Source organism: Podarcis bocagei (genome assembly GCF_964188305.1).
Source record: "Podarcis bocagei genome assembly, chromosome: 17".
Lineage (NCBI taxonomy): Eukaryota > Metazoa > Chordata > Lepidosauria > Squamata > Lacertidae > Podarcis > Podarcis bocagei.
The window spans coordinates 24379829-24405637 of NC_138143.1; the positions used below are offsets into that span (position 1 = coordinate 24379829).

General features: G+C 40.7%; 1 protein-coding gene across 16 annotated transcripts in view; it reads right to left on the bottom strand.

The window, feature by feature from the left end:
- Window positions 1–25809, bottom strand: part of MPDZ (multiple PDZ domain crumbs cell polarity complex component) — a 112565-nt gene that overhangs the window by 14335 nt on the left and 72421 nt on the right. For 8 of the 16 annotated variants that reach the window (XM_081176010.1, XM_081176017.1, XM_081176011.1 and 5 more), the window contains 18 exons: window positions 24958–25050; window positions 23893–24070; window positions 22009–22119; window positions 20978–21061; window positions 17954–18055; window positions 15835–15906; window positions 13888–14050; window positions 13113–13309; window positions 10310–10401; window positions 9972–10062; window positions 8780–8860; window positions 7448–7540; window positions 7265–7339; window positions 6164–6350; window positions 4151–4296; window positions 2715–2798; window positions 2384–2577; window positions 157–304 (listed from right to left, as the gene is read on the bottom strand). In XM_081176010.1, coding sequence (XP_081032136.1) covers window positions 157–304; window positions 2384–2577; window positions 2715–2798; window positions 4151–4296; window positions 6164–6350; window positions 7265–7339; window positions 7448–7540; window positions 8780–8860; window positions 9972–10062; window positions 10310–10401; window positions 13113–13309; window positions 13888–14050; window positions 15835–15906; window positions 17954–18055; window positions 20978–21061; window positions 22009–22119; window positions 23893–24070; window positions 24958–25050 — 2191 coding nt within the window. The remainder of the gene's footprint in view (window positions 1–156; window positions 305–2383; window positions 2578–2714; window positions 2799–4150; window positions 4297–6163; window positions 6351–7264; window positions 7340–7447; window positions 7541–8779; window positions 8861–9971; window positions 10063–10309; window positions 10402–13112; window positions 13310–13887; window positions 14051–15834; window positions 15907–17953; window positions 18056–20977; window positions 21062–22008; window positions 22120–23892; window positions 24071–24957; window positions 25051–25809) is intronic. The other 8 variants (XM_081176004.1, XM_081176008.1, XM_081176014.1 and 5 more) reach the window with 7 other exon arrangements.

Here is a 25809-nt window from a genome sequence, read left to right on the forward strand (position 1 = left end):
ACATCAGGCAAGAGGCCCATCAGATACCTATGGGAAGTCTGCAAGCCAGATGGGAGTGCAACAGCACTATTCCCATTTGCGATTCTCATTTTGGAAAAAGAGAGGACCCAGTATCCATTTATGCAGTTATGTTTTTCTCTATCGTTCTGCCATTACCTTTAACAAAGCGGCCACTGCTTCCTGGTTAGCATTTCGAACATCTTCCCCGTTCACCATTAATATCTGGTCTCCCTGCATCAGTCTCCCATCCAGATCTGCTATGCCTCCTTTGACAATGTCTGACACAAACACTCCAGTGTCATTCCTGCAAACAAAATAATGGAAGTATATTTTGTTCTGTTTCTTTATTTAAAACATTATATATTGCCCTTCAAGAAGACATTTCCAAGGTGGTTTACTATGAACTTATGAATGTATTCATTACATAGTTACCTGGTTAAGAATGAGCTTTTAAAAGCAATGATCAAACAAGTATTTTGGTGGGTAACATGAGATTTCAGCACTTTCTCATATACACATACAACCTAACAGGATGGATTCTCATATGCAGATCTTACAGCAGAATATGGTGTCCTGGTGAATAAGGGAGACCAAGGTAACAATGCCATAGACACAATTGCTCCTTACGCCAAATATGAATTTATTTCTGTAGTCATAAAGTGTGGAAACTAAGAATGACAACATGCTGAATTTAGTAAGAATTTAGTTTGTGTATGTCAGCAGAGGGGACTGGTGGGCCAAATTCCCTGGCAGGCCAAGTCTGACAGGTAGAAAGGTTTGTTTACCTGTCAATCATCTGATGTCACAATGACACCAGGTGATGCTGTGCTTTGAAGTCCTTATTGTTGGAACTGGTGGCTCAAACAAGAACCATCTTGGCTGTGAGTCCTGGAAGACCTGCTCCCTGCCTTGGAGGCCTTTTCCAACCTGGGCAGGAGGATATGGCTCTGACTGACTCCAACTACAGAAGCTGAAGCTGCTTTATAGACTCTAGGGCCAGGGTGTTGTTTGGAGGTTTTTGCAGTGGGATTATTGAGGATGGTTTGAACCGATGGTTTGAATAGAGGAAGGGCAAATAAAATTGTGTGTGTGTGTATGAGCCAGGGAGTGCGAGGCTGTCTAATAGTGCTTTGCCAAGGCAGCTGTTTTTCTTCTTTCCAGATCACCTGATTGGTGCATGTAAAGATGTTATGTTCCGGTGGTTACATTTGTGTTAAGAGACTTAGGAGTAATGCATCTATCAATAGCTTCTTCATTCTTGGAGGTTGCTGAAGAAAAGGATCTTCCTTGTCTTGCCCTTTTCTGAGCAACTTTGCTATCTAGTCAAACAAGGAAGCTTAGAGACTTAATAGCAGATGCAGTCCCAAAGGGGACAACATTTCCTCACCCCTAAGCAGTAAGGGTAGAAAGCTCTTATTTTAGTTGTACAGATGAGGAAGTGAATCTGACTTGCAGCATGGCTAAGCAAGAGGTGAGGGGTGCGTTGAAACTATATCTCCATTGGGTGTTATATTGGATTAGGCAAAGTGAATATTGCATTTATATAGTGGTCAGATGAAGAATTAGAAGTTATTTATTTTCTGAATCTTATTTTTCTATCTTTCTCTTTTAACCTATTTTCTACTCTTTCTATTTATTTATTTTTCTTTCTCTATTTCTCCCCCCACCCCTTTGTGTTTTTTATTGTATCTAGATCTTGGTTTGTTTGAAAAAAGCAAGGGGGGAGAGAGATATTAAGCTTTGTATTTTTCTCTATAAACCTTAATGTAATGCATTTCCAAAAAAATAAATAAAGGTATTTCACATTTCCAAAAAGAAAGAAAGAAAGAAAGAAAGAAAGAAAGACAGAAAGAAAGAAAGAGAAATAAACTATATCTCCCAGGTCAAAGCTGCACTCACTAACAACATTAGTGAGAGAAGGTGAAGTAAGAATTCCCTCTCTTAGCATTAAGGGAGGCGATTCTTATTTCACCTTCTCTCAGCAATGTTGTCTCTGCATTAGCTTGCACACAAACAGGGCCAGATTTAGGTTTGATGAGACCCTAAGCTACTGAAGGTAACTGTCCTTTGTCAACAACAAATTGTCGCTGTTTTTTTGTTGAATATATGCTATATGGTAATTTATGGACCTAATAGGTATCTAAAGCCCTTTGCACATAACAAATAGGATCCTACACAACACAAAGCACTTTTGCTGTATGTAGATTTTACTTTATTTGTTTTTTATCTTATATTTGGAAATCCAGGTTTTTTCCCTTTAATTTTTTTTGGGGGCCCCCCAAGAGAGTGGGGCCCTAAGCTATAGCTTGCTTAACTTATACGTAAATCCAGCACTGCACACAAAGACCAAACAGACTTGCAGAAGCTCTCCTCATGTACCCACCTCTTCCCAACAATACTTAATCCAAGGCCTTTGCCTGGCTTCTTCTGTAGCTCTATACTGAGCACATCATACATGTCTTCTTCCTTATACTGAGCTTCGTCCCTGTAGACAGTGAGGCGGACTTTCTGAGGCGTCTGTCTGAGAACGTTTATGGCCTCGTCGTGCGTTGCGTTCCTTAGGTCGATTCCGTTCACCTGGGATTCAATTGTATGGCAGATGTCAGAAGCATATAGGCCCCCCTCTAATCCACTCCTGCCTTTCTCCTTGCCCCCCCTCCCACTTTCAGAAGTATGCAATGTCAGGATGGCTTGTACGTTGCGCAATGTTATACCTCCAAGATCTGATCACCAGCCCAGAGCCTTCCATCTTTGGACGCTGCTCCTTCTTCATACACCTCATGGATAATAATCGCACCCTATGGATTTAAAAAGCAAAATATAAAACTTTGTAGACCTTTTCGTTCATCATTCAGTTCAACTATTTTGAGCCTAAAAAAAGAATAAAGGGGTTTTGTGGAGATCTCAAAGGAATACAGATGAATCAAATTTTACTAAGGAATGGGAGAAAGTATGTAACGTATCTGAAAAATTATTGTAAAGAACTACACACTTTAGGAGGTTTGACAGAAATCTTGTGGTAAAAAAATTGAATTATGGACTGATTAAGGTTTTATAATAATTGGAATTAATGAGAAGTTGCAGAAGGAAAACAATAACAAAAGGAACCACAAAAGGGGGGAGAGTCCAAAGGGATACATTGTTTGTATTCTGTCTTTTTTGGGGGGGGTCTTTTTTTGTTAGTATTTGTAAAATTGAAAATGCACACACACACACACACAAAGCAATACACATGAATAGTGGTGCCTAGAATAAATTCCGGTACAAAAGTAAAAAATGTATTTAAAGAAGTTTTCATTTGCTGTCCTGATGAAAGTGTGTGGTCAAGAAAAACAAAAAGAGGGAAAGCACCAATGTTTGTGTGTGAGAGTGAGTGAGTGAGTGAAATTTCAACGGTGCACGGAAATAAAGATTGCATTTACATAATACATTTCAAAGCACCCTTCTTCGGGAGCACTACAGATTAGAACAGCAACATTTCACACTTCAGAAAAAAATGTTAAAATGCTTATAAAACATAATAAGGATTAAACCCATTTATTTAAAATGCATTTTATGTGGCAAGTGGCAACAAATACGTTTAGAAATTTTGTAACACTTGTATGGATGCTAAACACACACACACAATCAAGCAAACAAACAGAATTGGTGGGGGGGGGACACCCCTGCCTAGTGCAATTATGGACATAAATTTTATTCCCCAACTTAGAGATCAATTGTTTCCATCCATTTATTTGAGTCACATTATATACTGTATTTTTCCATGTATAACGCCCCCTTTTATAAGACGCCCCCTATTTTGGGGGACTCCAAATTAAGAAAATGGGAGAGGGGGAGATTTCCCAGAGTTGTTGAACTCTTTTGGAGAGGATTACCCATACTTGTAGAGCTTGGGGGGGGGGGGAGATTGCCAAAATTCACTCAACCACCAGACTTCCAATAACACACTAACAATCTCCGGCTCTCGGCACCAACCAATCCCATGTCCCCCTTTTCACTATCTGTGTATAAGACGAGCCCCAATTTTTAATATGATTTTTATAGACAAAACCCTAGTCTTATACACAGAAAAGTATGGTATGTCAAACAAAGAAGCATTTTCCTTCTTAGGAACTTTAGCTTGGGGTTATGAAAGGCATTTGTTACAAACCAGCAAAGTATCGGCTCCTCCTACTATGCTCAAGCCAAGACCGGTGCGTCCCTTGGAGATATCGATTGTCGTTTCACAACCCGGGATGATTGGGCATGTAGCTGGGTCAGATATCAATGTGGCTGGAGTTGAGGACCTGCTTGTGTCTAGAAACAGAAAATCGACTAGTTATAGCTATAGCTGCTCTCCTCCTTAAAAATCCTTGTCTACTATGGACTTTATCCTTTTATTCATTAAGGTGAAGAAGGCTTTTGTTGTCCATTCTACTGCCCCCAACAAATACCCACATATACGGTTCGCCTCAATGCACATAAGAAAACCTGTGATGAGCTCTAGCCCCAAGAAACAGAGATGCCACCTGAATTCTTGAATGCTTCCAGACACAAGACCTACCCACCTTTGGAAGAATGGCAGATGCAACTAATAGACTATATGGAGATGGCGGAAATGACTGGCAGAATCCGAGACCAGGGAGAAGAGTTGGTGGAACAAGATTGGAGGAAATTTAAAACTTATTTGCAGAAATATTGTAAAATTTTTGAATGCTGATGACATTGAAATGAACTGAAGAGGTTCTAGCAACAAGGTAAAATGTAAGATGGGATTAATAATAGATAAACTAATAGGACATGAATTTGCTGAACTAATTTTTAAAAGGGATACAAAAATGGGAGACGTGAGGAAGTCAGGAAAATAAGTTAACTAAAGATGAGAAATTAAGAAAGAGGGAATTTTTGTTTTTCTTTTATATGTTTTTTCTTTTTCTTTCTTTGTGTTTAATGTCTGTATTTTTGTATTTTGTAATTTTGTATCTTTTTCGTTTTTGTATTTTTCTAAACTTTTCTATTGATAAAACCTAATAAAATATTATTTAAAAAAATATGAATTCTTGCATGCTTCTTTCTCTCCTGCAAAGTCTGAAATCTCTCAGAAATACAAAGTTATGTTTACAACTTATCTGAGAGGAACCATCTCTGGTCATACACACATTTGGCTGGATGCATCAATGTTGAAAAAACTATAATATGGGATGGCTTTAGATGTTGTTTTCAACTTTTTCCATGTGGGATGTCTGCCACTCCCACTTTGGCTGACGGTACATCATATTTTGTTTGTAGGGTCTTTAATTACTTTATTCAACTGTTTTGGCCAAGGATCAGGAGGTATATGCTTTTGTTTTGTTTTTAAAAATGCAACCTATGATTTTATCTTATTTTCCTATCCCTTAATAGACTACTTAAATTGGATTTCTGCAGTGATCTAGTCAGGCCTGCTCATTCAACCAGCTTGGACTCATGCCATAGACTGGTGAAGTGAAGGGCACTAAAATCACAGTTATGTCCAGCTGATGATAAGTAAATTTCCCTACTTGGAAGAAAACTAATAATTTCTAAGTGCCTTTGGCTTGCTAGGCAAAATCACAGGTATGCAGCTTTCCTAATAATAATAATGTCACAAAGCGACTTACAGCAATATATAAACATTAAAATCAATTACAACAAAGCCAATTAAAAAAACCACGCATTTATACAGACAAAAGACAGGTCTTACAGTATCTGCCACACTAATGGAGTACTTAGAATAATTCATATTAAGGCCCCAAAGCCTGGGTAAAAAGGCAAGTTTTTGCCTGCTGCATAAAAATAAAGATGTGTCTGGCAAGCCTCCATGCAGAAAGCCTTGTTGCTGGGCTTATGAACCATGGCTTGTTTTAACAATGGTTTGTTATTTTATCTAAATGTAATAGCTTTGCTTAAGCATCCTTTGGCCATCCCACCCTAGACACTCATTAAGGGAAAGAGGCCCAAGGAAACAGCAGCTTGAAAACAAACCAAGCTTTGGAGAAATAAATAAGCTGTGGTTTCTAGTCTTGTCTGCGCATTGTCCCATGGTTTGGTGAACAAAACCATGGCTAAAACAGACCATGTTTTAGTTCTACGAATGAATGCAACCATTGTAAGCATTTGTCACTGAATTCTTTTCCAAGACTTGGGGTAACTAGAAGATTCTTACTTTTAACCGACTCTGGTTCTGGTGATTCAGAAGGTGGAACAACGGCTGATTGTTGGATATTAGTTCTCTCACCCAAAGTAGTACTGTAAATCGTTGTTTGTGACTGAGCAGCTGTCTGACTCTCCTCTTCAGCTGAATTGATTGTGAGTTTCACAGTGGGCTTTGATGTCTTCAGCAAACTGATAAACTTGAACAGTAAAAAAGAGCAAACTTTCATGTAACAAGCCAATATAGATACATGATTTTTTTTTTCATTCTATAGCAGGCATATTGTAACAGATTTCCAAGAGCATGCATAGGAGTCAACTCCTGGGGACCGAGGTCCTGTTGGCTCCCCCCAAAAAATTTGAGGGGGCCAGGGGGCCCCAAAGTCAATAGGCATTGCCATTCAAATGGTGTGTGTGCCACATCTTGTAATTGATTATGTGGGGTGCTGCCCCCCATATTTTATTCAAGTCATGGTAGATGCCGCTTCTTTCAACACATAACTTGAGGGTTTTTTATATTTTAAAATGCCCTCTGGTCCTCAGGTGAAAGGCAGTGTAGAAATTTAATAAATAAAAATGAAATAATAAATTCAGCTGCTTTAAAAAGGGAGCTGGAATCCCTGCTCTGCCCTTCCCCTCCAAAGAGCTGATTGCAAGAACTGAAGTTAATAGGCTAAATACACATGCAACCATCAGTGCTCCATTTATTTATATATATATATATATATATATATATATATATATATATATATATATATATATATATATATATTCCTGCCCTTCCTAACAAAGGACCCCAGGGCAGCAAACAACAAAACAGGATTAAAAACATTTAAATATCCTCACAGCTAAATAATATGCCCCACAAGTCACTTCAACTTCCAAAGAAAGCCAATATAAAGTGCTATCTCGGGTTCAGAAGTGCGACAGGAAGGAATGAGAAGGAAGAGAAAAGATTTAGCAACCCTCCTGAAACAGACAGAACATCCCTGGTCCCATAGGACCTGACTAAATGCCTAAACAGAATCCTGGTATCTGTATTTTTATGCCCTTAAATGGTTGTATGGAACAGGCGTCACAGTAAGTTGCATGCTGTAAGGAATTGCTCAAGTACCTTTTCTATAGGATACCCCACAACAACTTCATCGTCCACTGCCAGAATCTGATCTCCAACCTTAATTCTGCCATCCTGAAATAAAAATAACAACATTGGGATGGGATGCAGGGGGCAGGAGGTTTCCCCATCTATACACTTATTATCTTCTTCTCTGAATGGGTCACAATTTAACAGCCTTACCTTTCCTGCTGCACCATGCTCTGTTAAGCTCTGAATAACCACACCGTTAAATGTGTCTTCTTCACCAATGGCAATACCTATGCCTCCTTGATCCTAAGAAATACAAAAGGACACCCAGAGGTATAGATTGACATAGAGGTATGTCAGTCAAAGCTGTCTTAAGTATGAATGCTTGAGGAGTGCTATCTTTGTTAATTTCTTTAAAAGATGGCCCAAACGATCTGCACCACTCGAACGCATTGATCAAAACGAGTTCACTTCTCTGAAACTTGTGGCACTGTCCCTGGCAGTTTAAATGTTGCAAGGTGCATATGAAATACTTATTTCAGAAAATGCACATTAAAAAAAGTGAGACAGAGAGACTGACTGGTGGTGGCATTAAAGCGGAGATTAATGCAGAAAGGACAGAATTATGGAATATATTCAGAGAGACCATGTGCATCTATATGGTTTAGACATTTGTTGCTCTTGAATATTGGCTCTTGAATAAATAGGGGTTTTTTGTATGCTTGTAATTTGTTTGATTATTTGTTCCTTTTTTAAACATATACACACACATTTGTATACCACCCTATACCCGCAGGTCTCAGGGCAGTTCACAACATTCTCTCTCTCTCTCTCTCTCTCTCTCTCTCTCTCTCTCACACACACACACACACACACACACACAAAATAATGTTCCTAGGTAAATCCATGTTTAGCATAAGAGTATGCACTTCATAAAGCAATTCAGTTAAAAATATATTCGCTGCAGATAAGAACAGGTATAGAGAAAAGCTCCATTTGTACGAAACAAAAAGAGTGTGTTTAGTATTACAAGAACTAGCCTTGAGCACTGAGTTCCACATGCTAAACTGTGGTTAATCTTAATTATAGTTAGTTGAAACAAGGGGCTGAAGCTAGGTTGTTTTAACAAATCCTAGTTGCCATTTCCCACAGCTTGTCGAAATCTAGACAATACAGCAATATGTGGTTAATCTAAAATTAAAGTAAAAAAACTTCCAAATTCCTCCACATCAGAGGACCGATGAAAGTGAAAGTGAGAGTGTGAGCCTGAGGCCTGCTACAACTCATTTTCATGGTTTAGTTATGTTTTGAATGAAGCCAAACACATGGCTGGATTTTGGGAAGTCTAAGACTATTGCAACAGCATAATGACCACATAGATAACCCCATGTGATTCAATATAAAATGGGAAAACACGTGGATTTTGAGAATGAAACTGATAGAGAAATTTGTTCATTCATAGTAGGAAATGGTCCCTTCCCCTTCAAACTAAAGAAATTACAGACAGAATTCTGTTTGGGGCCATTTGCATCAGTATCTACTCACTTTAGGCAATTCCACATTTTTAATATTCTTATATAAACTCAAATCTATAGGAAAAATAGAGCTTGGATCATTCACTTCACCCTGAAAGAAAAAATGAAAAATATTGTATCAAAATATATCAATACAGAAAAACATAACATGCCATGTTCGTTATGGAGGTCACAGAACCAATGCATCTCATGACATCCCAGCAATGACCAATTTACGCACGTCCAATTTACATGTGACCATGCACATGTAAAAAAAGGTAAAGGTAAGGTAAAGGACCCCTGGACTGTTAAGTCCAGCCAAAGGTGACTATGGGTTGCGAAGCTCATCTCGCTTTCAGGCCAAGGAAGCCAGTGTTTGTCCACAGACAGCTTTCCAGGTCATGTGGCCAGCATGACCAAACTGTGTCTGGCACAACGGAACACCGTGATGGAAACCAAAGCACATGGAATCACCGTTTACCTTCCCGCTGCAGTGGTACCTATTTATCTATTGCCACTGGTGCGCTTTTGAACTGCTAGGTTGGCAGGAGCTGGGACAGAGCAACAGGAGCTCACTCTGTTGCGGGGATTTGAACTGCCAACCTTCTGACTGGCAAGCCCAAGAGGCTCAGTGGTTTAGACCACAGCGCCACCCGCATCCCTTCATGCGCACGTGCATTGTGGCAAGCTGGACATGGCAGGGGAAAGGGGCAGGGCAGAACGGGTTTATGTGTGCTTCGTCGTTGCACACGATGACCCGGAACGCAACCCCCACGCAAAGTGGGGGTCGCCTGTACTAATGGCAATCTCATTTCTCTGTGTGCCAAACCTTATGGAGCCAAAATGTCACTGTCCACATAGGAGATAATGTATTTGGGGGAGGGGGGAAGAAGCCACTGGGCATGCTCATTGTTCAACAAGCTACTAGGCTACTGGCTACTAGGGACAAAAATGAAAAGCCAGGGTAGGAGGGGCAATGGAGCAGGATATTCTGGAAGCAGCAGTGCTCTGTGCTACAACATTTTGTTTAGCGCAAACTTCCCTCCCCGCCCCAATTTCAGATTTATATTAAAGTACCTCTGTTAAAACAAGTCTTGCTCAAGTCTACCTTGATTCCTCTTGTTTCGAAGCTATTTACAACATACTGAAGAGCACCCCCTTTCCCCCATACCTACCACTATTAATTCTATCACATGAAAATAAATATGAAATACAAATTGTACCTCTTCATACTGAAGTAGCCCAGAAGAGGAAGGTGAAGTCTCTGTTGATTTCCCAGGACAAACAGCCATCTGTTGGACAGCATCTTTGTTTCTATAATATATGGAGCAGAAAGTTTTCAAAACGAACTCTACAATACTTTCGACAGCTAAAGCATTTGCTTTTTGCTTTTTGAAGGACATACCCACAATAGTGGTAAATCCTGAAAAGCAAATATATCATTCAGGGAAGCTTTTAGCAATGCTTCAAAAGTTGAATTATATGGGGAAAGATACAGTTGAATATGCATTTAGATATTACAAAATGTTAAAAATAGATACAAACATTAGAGGTTGCTTACCTGATAAATATGATTTTTACTTTAGAAGGTGCACATTTTATTATTGAAGATGCATTCTGATGAGTCTTTCCATAGAGAACTTGTCCATTTATCTAGATAAATCAGAATGGGATGGATACTTACTTTAATTATGAATACCAGCTTTGTTCCACAGACAAAAGCAAACTTGATTTCTTTGTCACTATTGTTATTAAAACTGCTATTCAACCATTATGGTTGCAATGCACTAATCCTGTATCTCTATACTACAATTGTTATCTCCTTTTTTAGTATATAAAACAGCTGCTGGTTTGTATTTGGCTCTCGACTGGCTGAAATCGTCCTTCATTAGGTTGCAGTGGACTGGCTGACTTTGGGAACATCGTTATCAATTTCCACTAGTGATTGATCACCTCGTGACTCACTGTTTGTCAAATGGGGGGGGGGGAAGGCATGAAGACAGCAGGTTTATACAAGCAAGTAAAGGTAAATCAGCCCACTCCAACTAGGTCATTTTGTAAACGAGCATGGAAATGAAAATAAAAAGTATTTTATGCAGTTCCTGGAGTGCACTGAAGTCCTCGTTGAACAGAGTAAGATTTGCTTCTGATTAAACATACATGGGATTGTTCTGCTATTGCATACTGTGTCTAAACAGTGTGCTTGTGATTCGAGGACCCGATCCCTGCTTGGGGAATAAAGACACATGGACACGGTATATAAATCCTGAATATGAGGCCAGAAACACTTTTGCACAGCTTTTACAGGTGCACCAATCACACCTGTTCCGGGAAAAGGGAGATGTGACCATGTTCACACATGCCTTGGTCACACTGAAGTTTAATGCAACATACTCTACATGGGGCTACCTTTGAAGAATATTTGGAAGCTTCAGTTGGTTATGACATGCTCCTGCCTGTCTATACTGACTAGTGCCCATTGTTTAGAATATGTGACCCCAAATTTGTTCAAGCTCCTAGACCATTTCTGAGCCCAATTCTAAGCATTGGTGATGATTACCCTGAGAGCCCTAAATGGTTTAGTATTGTGATATTTAAAAGAATGTCTTCTGAAAAATCCTGCCTATCCACTGATGTGTTTTGGAGTGCTGCTGCTCCTTGTATCACTTCTGTCTAAACAATAGCTGTTGGATACACAGGATGAGGCCTTTTCAGTTGTTGCCTATAGACTGTGCCCCACTCCCCTGCCCCCGCCATTTTGATATATAGTTAAAATATATATCGTTAAAATAGTACCATTTCACTGTGGTTTTGTTGTACAAACTGAATGACACTGCTGGCTCCTGAACACTTGTTTTTCTACCAGTTATTTTTAATCTTGCTACAGTGGTGCCTCGCAAGACGAAATTAATCCGTTCCGCGAGTCTCTTCGTCTTGCAGTTTTTTCGTCTTGCGAAGCATGGCTATTAGCGGCTTAGCGGCTATTAACAGCTTAGTGGCTATTAACGGCTTAGCGCTATTAATGGCTTAGCGGCTTTAAGAAAAAGGAAACAAACTCACAAGAACTCGCAAGACGTTTTGTCTTGTGAAGCAAGCCCATAGGGAAATTCGTCTTGCGGAACGACTCAAAAAATGGAAAACTCTTTCGTCTTGCGTGTTTTTCGTCTTGCGAGGCATTCGTCTTGCGAGGTACCACTGTATTCACTTTATTTTAGATGTTATTTTTTTGTTGTGCTTTTCAACTACTGTCATGAGCTATCTGGCTGGGGTGTGTCCCCCAATTTATGGGGCAGAAAGAGGTATGTATAAATATTTTCCTTTAAAAAAAATTATATTTCCTAAATAAACACACACACACACCTACATAGTTAACCTGCAGTATTTGTTTACTACAAAACGTGTGATAACCATTGGCCTACCTAGTTTTTAAATAAGGGTTAAACAGAATTGTGGAGGCTAGCTCTATCAGCATTAGCCAAGGTAGCTAAATAAAGTCTCGTGCTCACTATACCTCTGAATATACAGGACTGGTGGCAGACAAATTGTACAGGGGGTAGCCTCCATCTTGATACCCCGTTTGTGAGCTACAAGAATAATCAGACTGGCCACTGAAGGAAACAAAATGGTGGGCTGGATAAACTCTAGATTAAACGTACTATATCTTAGTCTGCCTCTTTTTCTTTTCTAATCCTGTTATATTCTAAGATCCAGCACTAAACCTCCTATAGGACCTAGTGCTGAGTACTGAATACTTCAAAAGCTTCCATTTATTCTATCAACCCAAAGAGTAGTCCAATGAATGATAAAATCAATTGTGTATCTTCCTTCATCTGAGACTATGAAATCTGAGATGATGTTGGCTACTTCTGTGACATCACAGAAGTCCTGGCATAACTTTGGAGACCATGAAAGGAGAAATGGGGTGAGACGTCAGGCAACCAGACGTAACTAAAAACCTAAGGGAACAGCTTCAGAATGAATGACAACATATTAGCAGTGCAACCCTATATATAAATCCCATTGAGCTCAAAGAGGCTTACTCCCAATTAAGTGGAACAGGACCGCAGTCTTGCTGTTTCATTAAATCATGGCTTTCTTTCTCTCAAAACCATAGCAAAGGTACTTACTTCTCCTGTTTCACAGCATCTATTTATTTCTTCAGTACTAGTATACTGACAATCCTGACCGCAAACATAAAATTTATAATGGGAAGCCAGTATGATTGTAAAGAAAGGCAATACTGATTAAAAGAATGTGCTGTTAATTAAAGGCTGCATTTTGCACCAATAATCAAATGTCCCCACCCCACCCCCCGTCCTTAGAGTCAGCATGTTTCATTTTAAGTATAATTACTAGACACTTACTTCCAGTAACTCGTCTGCAATCTGCAGTCTGCCATCTTTTCCAGCTGCTCCGTTTGGATCAATTCCCACTACAAAAACGCTCATCTTGGACCGGTCTTTGTTCCCAGCTAGGCTGAGTCCTAAGCCAGTCTTCCCTTTCTCCAACTCTATCATGTGCAGATCTCCAGACAGATGCCCATACCGCTGACTGATCTTTCCTAGTCATAAGAAGAGAGAAATTGGGTGGCAAGGGAAGAATTTATTTCCGAAAACTTAAAAAGAACACAAACTTTGGAAATTCAGCAGTTGTTGTCATAAACCCATAATCACACACAGACTGAAACAATTCAAATAGGAATCTATGGTTCTTTTCCAATAAAATTCTCTAACTAGAAGAAAATGCCTCCAGGCACTTCATTTTATCAGAATAGAAGAGTAGAAAATCTCTCCGTTACTGCTCTATACAGTCTGCCTCTGTGTGTGTGTGTACACACTCACACAAACACAAACACACACACACAACTCCCACACATATTTGTGGTTTTAAGATGTTTTCTAATAGCAGCAATTATCTCACTTGGACTATAATGGAAAAGACAACCAGAGAAGAGAGCTTAATATGTTTGTCCATTATGCAAAAGACAGAATCTGAATTCATACAGCAAAATGTACATAGCAAAAAATAATGTTGTTTCCACAAGTTATTCAAGCAAGATAATAAAAAAGGAAGATGACCATCACATAGTATATGAAGATGTAAACAATTGTGAAAGGTTCTCTCAAGAAGCAAACTTACTCCAGCTGTATCCAAACTCATCTTCCTTATCCAGCTCTTCCAGGTATTGGTTGCAGGAACGTTGCAAAATTTCACTGCTCATTCCTGGAGACAGTGAAGGAGGCGGCAGAAGCAGGTTACAAGATGAAGTCTTTTCTGGCTCTGAATCTGACTGGCTAGATGCCTGTGGAGAGTAAGGAAAATACAGTGGCTGGGAATGTGCAGACTGGCACTGGGCAAAGAAAATGCATGAAGTGATGACAAAGAAAGGGCTGGGCCTTTGAAGTTAAAATACTGTGCAATAATAGAACGGAAAGGCAATCACAGATGATGGGGGGGGGGACCAGCATGGTAAATGAAGGTTCAAATGCACTTTAAGCAAGCAGGACAGTTACTAAAAGCCAAATTCAGTGAAGGTTTATGTGCTGGGTGGCCTACATACCAAGGACTTAGGTACATAGACGTGAAAATGTATTTCCAAAACCGAAAACAGTATCATATAAGGAAGGAAGGAAGGAAGGGAGGGAGATAATTTTACTGATTCCCAAAGAAAAGTGGAAAGATGTGCTGTTTTGAGGATTCATATAGAAAAGTGACTTTGTTCAAAAGGTGGGGAGGAGGAGAAGAGAAACTCACACGAGGCTTTAGCAATACTAGTTTGGATCCAAAGTTCCCATGTATAGAACTCTGCTCACTGTACATGCCTACTTCTGTGTCCCTGAAGCCCACTTGAAACAAGCCACTGTACATGCCTACTTCCGTGTCCCTGAAGCCCACTTGAAACAAGCCACAGAGAGTTGGAAGACCTCTCCAGAACACAGCATAAGTTGGTTTGGGAACCTGCATGAGATATTGTGGGCACTGTCTCCTCCCCTCTCCTTTGGGAGCTTCCATTCGCCAAAGGGACACTCTGGAAACAACCGTGTGTGTGTGTGTGTGTGTGTGTGTGTGTGTGTGTGTGTGTGTATTTAACTTTATTTCAATACTTAGCGTGTGCATATATAATAACTACATGCACAAATTTCAGATTTTGTGCGGCTGAATGTTTCCGAACACAACCGAAATCCAAGGCACGACTTCCAATTGGCTGCAGGAGCTTCCTGTACTCAATCGGAAGCCGCGGAAGGTGCATCAGACGTTTGGCTTCCAAAAAATGTTCGCAAACCAGAACACTCACTTCCGGGTTTGCGGCGTTCAGGAGCCAAAATGTTCAAGTCGCAAGGTGTTCCATAACCAAGGTACGACTGTAAAGAGTCTGGACATTGTATAGTCTTTTCAAAGAAGCTATTGATCACCTAGAAGAGTTATTTGGCTTCCTAGCTGTAAGCTACATATCATCAACAATTTACACACACACAACAACAACAACAACAACAACAACAACAACAACAACAACAACAACTTGGCCCTCTTGTATGCGGAGGTATGGGGCCTAACTGTGGCAAATGGGCTCACTAAGGTAACATAGGAAGAAACCCTATATGAGTGAATTGGAGCTAAATGATTGGCTTCGGGGATCTGAACAGGGAGCTCTTAATAAGAACAATGGTGACCTTAATTATGAAGAGTTGGCTCTCCAGGTATTGCTGGAATTCCAGCAATGATACCTGACGGTCAACCAATCTGCCTGGGGGCCGATGGGAATTGTAGCCTGACAACTTCTGGAGAACCACAGGCCCCCCATCACTACTATAAGAGGTGCAGAAATAAATACAAATGTGGCAGTTCCCGAATCCTTCACCGTAGTATCCTGTGGGTTTTAGGCAAAGAATTTGGGTGACAGTACAGAGAGAGCACCATCACTCTGAAAGAAGCAGGTACACTTGGAAGAAGCACGTGGTCTTTTGAAATGATCAAGGGGGCAAAATGGGGGGGATTGAGGACAGACAGCACACAAGGAGTGCAGTACATACACTGACTACGATAGTTAACTACAAATTAGGATAGTAACCGTGAATTAAAACAAACCTTAAATGGTGTAGGAGCAAAGGGGTTACATGGGGAGCAACTGGTGGTAAATCTAATTGGATTCTGCATATCCTATGGTAACAGAAAACAGCAGGCTGTTTATTACAGTATCTTTGGAAGAATGCTACTTTTTGTACTGTACAAGTATTCTTACATAGGGAATGGGTTTTATATAAACTTTATTTCTTTTTATCACATCAGAATGACTCAACATTTCTTAAAGGGCCTAACATGGCTTATCATTACCAGTCATAGGCCCTATCCAATATGTATTTGCACAGGCCTTGGAGTAAAAAAATCCTTTTTGGAGGAAATTGACAAAGACAATTCTGCAACCTGAGAACAAACATTTATGCATCAATTTACTTTTGCGTGCAGATGTGCATGAAGTGGAATACCATAGCAGCCCCTCCAAAATCTGCTCAAGGAGGACCCCCAACTAGCTTTTGAAGGTAGCTCAGGGGCTGCAGGAGGGAGGAGAGGAAAGGAAGTTTAAGTCCTGTTCTGTGAGCAAAAGTGGCTTCTACCCACAGAACAGCAGTACTGGAGAGAACAGCAGAGAACCCCTTGCCTTTTGTTTGTTTTGAGAACCTAAGCCATGGGTAGGCAAACTAGGGCCTGGGGGCCAGATCCGGCTCAATCACCTTCTAAATCCGGCCCACAGACAGTCCGGGAATCAGCGTGTTTTTACATGAGTAGAATGTGTCCTTTTATTTAAAATGCATCTCTGGGTTATTTGTGGGACATAGGAATTTGTTCATTTCCCCCAAAAAAGGTCTGAGGGACAGTGGACCAGCCCCCTGCTGTAAAAGTTTGCTGACCCCTGACCTAAGCTGTTAGCTTATTAAAAGAAAAGTAAGTTTACTTCTATAGCCCTTACCTATATCACCAAGTAGAGACAGAACGCTTGCATTTACGCAGTTATGTGGCACCTTGGGGACACAGGAAGGTGCCTTATAGTCAGTGAAACCACTGGTGTCGAGCTCAGTACACTGACTATCAGCAGCTGCCCAGGATTTCAGAAGAGTTTTTTTGTTGTTGTTGTTTTCCTCAGCTCAGCCTAAGAAGCCAGAGACTAGGCAGAGGAACTTGTTGCATCTAAAGCACATGTTCCACCACTAAGCTTCACGACCCCCCCCCCCCATTTTCATGGCAACAAATAACAGATAGCATAAAGTATCTGGGATGGGAACCTAAGATAGAATTGTAGAGTTGGAAGGGACCACAATGATCATCTATTCCAACTCCCTGCAAGACAGGAATACAGGAATATTTTACCCAGCATGGGGCTTGAACCCACAACCCTGAGATTAAGAGTCTCATTCTCTACCAACTGAGGCATCAATGTTAGTTAGATCTGTAGCCTGAATTCCCTTGCAGACAGCAGTGAGGAGCTGCTAGTGACTTTGTCAGGATTGATCACAGAATTCTCCTGTGACCAGGCAGTGGCAGCAGCAATGCAACCAGTGATACAAGAATGCCTCTAGACACAATTCATTTACAGTTCACTCTGACACATGACTATGTCCCACTGATATCAGTACAGCTAGCTCCCAGGTAAGCGATTACAGAACTACAACCTTAGCTATTTGTGTTCTGTATTTTCCACCTCATTCCTTAATATTCCTAATTCACTGGGGGCAGGGAGGAGAAGAGCTAAACTATTTCTGTTAATATTCTCAAAAAGATTTGGGAATGTGGTCATACTGCCAATCAATTTTGCCTCATCAGTGTATACGTGTGTGTGTGTGTTTTAAAATCCTAACCCACACCAATTCATGTAATATTTTACAATGAAGATTCGTAGCTTTAGTGAGCAGTTTATCTGTTAAATACAAAGCATGACACACTTGCAGCTTCTGGTCTTTCCACAAGCAACAGGCTGCCTCTCTGTCTTACTATGATTATGGACCAGCTGGTTCTGCGGTCAAATGGAAGCTTTCTGGGTGAGTATGGTGGACCTATCTCTGATAAGGAGAATGCTTTTCCTCCAGTAAGACACTGGCTTATTTATGTTTGTTCAAAAAATATCAAGTGAGGGAGAGGAGAAGGAGCAGAGAAAGAGAGGAACACATAAATTTTCACTGAGTCCATCGCAAACATCCATGCATCATCCAACCTTGTTAGTGTTGAACTGTAGAGGCTCAACAAAAGGGTTAGTGCTGCTGAAGGCAGGAGGCTTACTGAAAGGGTTGTACTGCAGGTAAGGCATAGGAAGGTTCTACGAGAAAAACAGAAAGGGGCTTGCTAACCAAAAGGCAAATACATTAGGGCACTTCCACACAAACATGACCATCCATTGGCCAACATCAAATCCAGGGCAGTGGCGTAGCGTGGGTTGTCAGCACCTGGGGCAAGGCAAGTAATTTGTGCCCCCTAACCCGTGGATTTGTGCCCCCTAACCCGTGGATTTGCGCCCCTAACCCTAACCCCCAGATGTTGCGCCCGGCCCCCCCTGCACCCCCCACGCTACGCCACTGATCCAGGGGTCAGCAAACTAAAAATCCCGCAGGCCGGATCTGGCCCAATTGCCCTCTGGATCCAGCCCACAAATGGTTCTGCAACCACCACTTGGGTCGGCGCGATCGCCTTTTTTTTTTCAATCTTTTTGGGCGCCATTTTTTGTGGTTTTTCCCCTCCCTCCCTCACCATGGTGGCGGCTCCTCCCTCCTCCCTCCCTCTTCCTGGCTTCTCCCCACCCTGCGGAGGAAGGGGGCTGGGCTTTGATAAGAAGCCTCGCCACCCGCCTGCCGGCCTCTCCCCATGGGCTGGAGCTTGGTGCGCCTGCTGGCCTTGTGCCTGGCACCCAGGAAAGCTGGCCCAAAAAGGAGAGGCACGGTCACCACCGCCAGCTCCCAACCACAGGCAGAGCAGCGGCAGAGGTAGGCAGGGGGAGGGGAGGGGCTGGGGGAGAGGGGGGAGAGAAGCCCCCTCTGCAGTCCGCAGCCACTAGGTCTGGGGGACGGTGAACTGGCACCCTCCCCAAAAAAGTTTGCTGACCCCTGATCAAATCCACGTGTGAAAATGGTGGTCATGAATCAAATACCACAGAGTGATTGCAAAGCATTTCAGACACAATGCGTTTCAATGGCAATTCACACATTCCAGCTGAGAATCACTGATAAATAAGGATGTTGAGTGTTGCACCTGCATGCATGTTTGTACCACCCTTTATGCACGAGACCTCTCCGTAGTTTTAAGCACCTCGAAAAGGAACAGGACTCCACCAAGATTGTTCCAAATATCCCTTCATTATCATTGCAAGTCCAAATTAGAAAAGCAGGTGCATGCATCCATAATTTAAATTAGTGCAGTGGAGGGGTTTGCCTCTTGGCACAACCACAGCACTAGCTGTGATCTAGCATAGGTAGCTTGAAAACAATATAAACATATGCCAGGCACAAAGCTGCCTGATGGATAAGGGATTAGGAGGAAGACCTCATGGTTACCGCCAAACCACAGTTTTCAGCCATAGTTAGAAGTAGGTTGGAAGCTGTGGTCTTACATAACCATGATTAGCACCGCTACAGATGTTGTCCTATGCAGGATGAATAAAAAATCAATGAATATTGATTTTTTTTATTTAAATCAGATTTTTAAAATAAAATGCATTTGAAGGAAAAACCTTTCTAAATATAGTTTTCTGTTTAAGTTACATTATAGTCTAAAGGCTATTCAACAGGAAATAAGGATTTGTTTTAAGTTTTTCATGCGTGCTGAAACTCAGTCTAAGTTTTTGTTTTCTGTTTTTAGAAGTTTAATCACATCAGTTAACGAACATGGATACATATGCTATAATGTTATTGTTTTAGTTAAATAAATTGTTTAAGTTGTTATGAAGGAAATGATTGTTTTTTTCCTTCCAATAAAGTACATCAGAGAAGTTGTCCCAATATAAACAGTTAACTTATCAAACCTCACAATAATTTCATAGTTATCTGTCTACGTATTTCTAATAGTATAACCAAATCAGTAATTTTTGATATACATAACTGTAAAACTGCTCTGAAAATTTATTATTCCAAAAATAAAACGTTCATCTGGTTGTAAATATTAAGATTATACGAGTGAGAATGAGTCTTTCTGTAAAAATAATAATAATGATGATTTAAATCAAGTCTTACTGACTAGTGATTTAAATCGGGATTTAAATCAATCTGTTTTAAATCAAATCCACCCTGGTCCTATGTTATCGCTAGCTCAGACACTGAACACAAGGGGGGATCTCCATGCAAGATGTGATGAAGAAGGAGTGCACAACACAAGGGTAACAGATAATGAAAGCTCCAAAGCCCATGGGGCACTCCCAATCTCCTACCAAATCCTATGCCTGCTTATTTGGAAGTACGGTAAATTCCACTCAACTCAATGGGACTTACTTTCAAATAAAAATGGACAGGATCAGAATGTACAACTGTTGCCACTGTTGTTACAATTAACAAGGCAAAAATATTACACCAACAGACAATAAATTACCATATTTTTCCATGTATAACACGCCCCCATGTATAAGACGGCCCCTATTTTTAGGGACTCCAATTTAAAAAATCCCCACTCTTCACTATCCGTGTATAAGAAGACCCACAGTTTTTCACATAATTTTAAAGTAAAAAAAACCCGCTAGTCTTATACACAGAAAAGTACGGTACATGCTTTAAATATTTATAAAAACATAGTGGTAAGGAGAATCTGAAAAGGCTTGTCAACGCGACTCCCATCCTTTGCAAATAAGTTACAGGGGGGAAATGCACAACGGAATACTTAACTTATTAAACAAGCAAGTTAAGAGTTGTTTCAAAACAAAATATATAACTGGCCACAGGTTGTCCCCTATCCCCTAGGTAACACTTAGCCATTTCCGACCCACAACATGCACTGGTGGAACGTGTTAAATTGCTGGATAAATCTTTTTCTTAACAAAGCTGTATTAAAAAGTAACTCTCATTCTGTGGATGACTGTCTGTGACCAAAGACTGGAAATCCCCTTATAGAATCTTGCTCTAAAAACACAGCAGTGGTTTTCAAATGAAGAGCACAAACTAGAAGCGCTGCTTTTCTCCATGCCACAGCAAATTCACAAGCCTCAAATAGTGTCTTGCACACAATCACCAATATTCTGCAAAGCTACTCCATGCGACTTTACCTGCGACGACTGGTGGTAAAATGGATTATTAGGTTTCTGCCCGCTGGGAGCAGAGGACGAGACAGAGCTATAGAGAGATTCTGGCTGGGAAACAAAAAGTTTGTGAAACAGCTTGTAAATCAAGACATGCAGCTTACAGCGAATCTACAAGGAGGAAGTGACGTTACAAACAATGCAAGCTACTATATTAAAACTATTTTGCAGGTGTTTGTGTTGCCCATGCAGCACAAGTTACTGAAAGTGTGAAGTGAAGCAAAACGAAACAGGTCCCTCTGCATACTTGAACGGTGCATCTGCACAGGAAGTTTCCATTCCTCCTCTTAATGCTTTACAAGCGTTGAAACGAAAAGGGGCATTTGGGTGCAATGGGTGTTCGCAACTATTCTGCCCCATGCAGATTGTGCAGGCCATGCACAGCCCACAGCTGTCTCCAGCTGCCATGTTTGACGAGCATGTAATCAAGATGGGATATACACAGGTGCTGTGGGGCAGGAGGGTCTCAGCTGCACTGAATGAGCAGTCTCATAATCTCAACAACTGCTTGGTGTGGAAGAGCTGTTAGAACAGCATTGCCCAAACTTGGGTCTCCAGCTGCTTCTGAACTACAATCCCCATCATCCTCAACCACTGGTCCTGCTAGCTAGGGGTGGTGGAAGTTGTAGCCAAAAAACAGCTGCAGATCCAAGTTTGGGAAACCCTGTCTTAGAACTTTTCCACGATGGATGCCTAACGAAATGTACATATATATTTTTGGTTGCCACTCACTTTGATCCAGAAACCTGCACTGTCTTACAAATCCATTCTAAAGTAGGTTTTCAAGGATTGGTTTTTTGTTTAGTTTACGTGTGTGTGTGTGTGTGTGTGCGCGCGCGCGCGCGCGTGTGCGTGTGTGTGTGCTAATTGCAGCCACTATGAATCCTGCCCTTAGCTTTCTGGAAATGACCTCCCCAAAATAACAGAGCCTTGGATATTTAATTTCTCCCTGCATATTTTGGTTCTGCAAATCTTTCTTTCACAGTTCATATGCTTACCCTTGGTCTGTTTATAATGCTTTGTACCATAAAGACTACTGGATTGCCTGCTCTTCGTATGGCTTCCACAGCTTGTTCGTGGCTTGCATCTCTGAGGTTAATTCCATCCACCTGAAATCGTAAGGCCTAAGCTTAACACAATGGTACACGCAGCTAGAAAAATAATAACGCAGCAACTTCTAGAAAATGTATTTGACTTCTCTTAGTCATGGTGAAAACATAAGCAAACAAGCAAAAAACTAGGGGCAGTCTTTTCTGACATCAGGCCTTCAGGATAGTGCAGTGTTAGGAGGCCGAGCTGCAAATGAGGAGCCCGTAGTTCAAATCTTGTTCCAGTCATGAGCTTTAACCTTAAGCAAAGCGTTTTATCCAAGCCTGAGTACCGTCTTTCGCAATATGAGGGCAATAATCCTGACCTACCTTACAGGGCTGCTTCAAGGATATTGAGATAAATGTATGTGAATCATTGAGAAAACTCAGGACTCAGATACACTCATCAACTATATCATTATAACTGCATTATAAACAAAATAAAAAAATTCCTTCCAGTAGCACCTTAAAGACCAACTAAGTTAGTTCTTGGTATGAGCTTTCGTGTGCATGCACACTTCTTCAGATGCACACGAAAGCTCATACCAAGAACTAACTTAGTTGGTCTTTAAGGTGCTACTGGAAGGAATTTTTTTATTTTGACTATGGCAGACCAACACGGCTACCTATCTACTACTGCATTATAAACGTGTGACACCAGATGGCATTGTAGAGCTGTGATCTATCGCTACTGGGGTTTTACATGAACAGCTTTTATAATGCATTTTTCTGCAACGCGTTTTTTTAAATGTGTACAGATCCAGCCTCAAATTCAATGTATTATCAGTCCACAGCAGACAAACCACCTGTGTATGTCAATTTACGTGTGTACTTATTTCTTTTTTAAAAAAGAGAGAAGTCTCAGGATGGGTCATAATTTGAAAGCAACGAACAGAATTTCTAAAACGCTTCTGCAAATAAAAAATTAAAAATCGTATTTCCAAAGCAAGATTGTGTTTACATGCTTCATTGAATTGCTGCAAGGCTCAATTAACATGCGTATAAAGTACAACCTTCATTTTAAAGGGAGGGGGAAAGAAGGGAAAAGGTGAGACACTGCCATTTAGACTCCCTCAAGAGCCTCAAAATGAAGTCTTTCGAAGGAAGGCTAAGGCTTAGAAATTCCTGAAAGGAGGCTTCCAGTTGTGCAGATGTCTAAGACAAGAAACCAAAGGCTGTTTTGGCATCCGAAGAAAATGAGGTTATAATATTAGTGTTAGTAAGTTAATTCGGGGTTTCGGTCACTATTGAAGCTGGAAGCCAAGGTACAGCATGCTAGTGGTTAGTTGCAATTTTAACATTAGAAGTCTCGTGGGAAGAGCTCTCTTTACCACTTTAGTTCTTATGAGACTACTGAGAATTAAACCATCCACTATAAAGCACGGAGAGATGGGCAACCATTAGAGTTTGTAAACTTCCAGAGGTGGAAACCATGGTGCTTGCAGGACACAAACCACGGGTACCAGAACGAAATACTTAATTCAAATGTGCAGTAGTAATAGAAATCATTTCATAGAATCATAGAGAAGCGATCACCAGAGCCATCTAGCTCAAGGCCTTGCAATGCATGAATCTTTTGCTCGACGTGGAGACTCAAACTCATGACCTGAGATTAAGAGTCTCGTGCTCTAACAATTGAGCCCTACAGATCTAGTTCAGTCATGCCAGAAGCTGTTTACAACATGCATTCTACTTCTGGAAGTCAATCTTCTTAGAACAACCAGCAATCCCATTAAATGTGTGTAAGGAGGTTGGGGGCTTTAACTGTGGAAAAGTGGAGGGCGATCTTACTACCTCCACTATTCTATCTCCTGTTTTCAAGGTTCCGTTTTTGCCAGCAGGGCTGTCTTCAAGAATGTGTTTGATGAAGATTCCTCTCATGACTTCGCCACTGCTGAGTCGGCTTCCCATTCCTCGTCCACCGACAATGCTGATTCCCAGTGACTTGCTGGGTTCTCTCCAGAGTTCAACCCTATAATTATAAATACGTTAAGAAATGCAGCGCATCTACATTACAAGTCTGCGACTTTTACAAATTGCATCTCAGCGTGCTTGAATTTAGGGCTGAAGAGACTTTTTGTCACTTTCGGTTGCTATTTAGGATTGTGCCATTTTGAGTCGAGGGGAGAATCTTTCATTAAACAGGAAAACAAATATGGGCAAATTCAGAAACTGTTCATTCAAGCGCTTCACAATGCATTCATCAAGGAGAGAGCTGGGCTTTTGGTTCTTATAACAACAGGGCTGAAATTAAATAGGCATGTCTCGAGCAACCTGTCTAAGATTTAAGTAACAACAACAACTTCCACTGACAGTTTCTTTCTTTCTTTCTTTCTTTCTTTCTTTCTTTCTTTCTTTCTTTTTTTATGTATCGGCCTTCATTAAAAGATCCCAGTGTGGTTCACAGAATAAAATGCAAGATAAAACACAGTAAATAATTAAAGCAAAACAATAAAACAGCTAAAGAAGAAGAAGAAGAAGAAGAAGAAGAAGAAGAAGAAGAAGAATTTATTATTTATACCCCGCCCAACGTCTTCTTTGTTTGGCGATCACTTGCAGCCAAGTAATATTTTCGTCCATGAACACGGTCTTAACAAAGAGTCCGTAAGTGACTGTGGAGGCCAAATCTGAATCCACATGTCCTCCCTTCCAGGGAAGACACAGGTTTCTGGGCAAGAGTTGATCACGGTGAAGATTTGGTAAGCGTGCCTTATGAATTAACTAAGATTTCAATTTATCTTGATTTCCAGTTATCCAGGCATTCTGGCCGTGCCCCCAAATCAATAAAATGTGAGAAACTGGACATTGAACCAAAATAAACAGCTAAGTGGGTTATTTGAATAGCAGAAACACACATACCTCCTTGGTTGGTTCCAGTTACTGTAGCCTGCATTCTGAAGTTCACTTTCTTCTCCTTCACCTTCTTCCCGTTCTGGTAGTTCTGGAATTTCTCTGGTAATAAACAAGGGCATGTACAGCATGCTTTAGTAACCTACAAATAGCATCTCACATCGTCCTGAAGTATTGAAGACTGAGGGTCATAACCAATGTTAATTCTAATTCTAATTAGCGTAGACCCATTGAAATTAATGGGTGTGACTAACTCGAGTCCATCCATTTCAATGGGTCTACTCAGAATATAACTTAACTGAATACAATCCAGGATTATAGCCTTGCTCCACATTTTTTAAAAAATCAAACAATCTAAAGAACTTTCCCCAGTCAAGCAGACTAGAAATGGATACAATTTCCAGTTACATTGTTTTTTGAACACTTGGGCTTTTGGGGGGTGGAGATAAAAAAAACACAACACCAACCTTGCAAGCAAACTGAGAAAATAAAAATACAACAAAGACAATAACAAGGGCACAAGAATACGAAGAAGGATAAGAAATGTATAGGAAATGGGAGTGATTCTATATTCTGTATATCAATAGAGAGCCAAAAACTGCAGGTAGTATTTTATATCTACATATGGACTCCTCCCCCTCCTCACATTCCTAGTATTCCAGAAAAGCACTCCATGACACACAACAGCCTTCCATTTGAAGGCAATACCAGTTGGACAAGATGGTTCACAAAGTCACATTGACAATTTCATTCAAAACTGGTATCCATTCATAGTTTATGCCAATCCAAATCCAATCTGTGAACATATTGCTAAATATCATAAGTCCTTCTTGTAATTTCACAATTCCTCTGGAATAATCC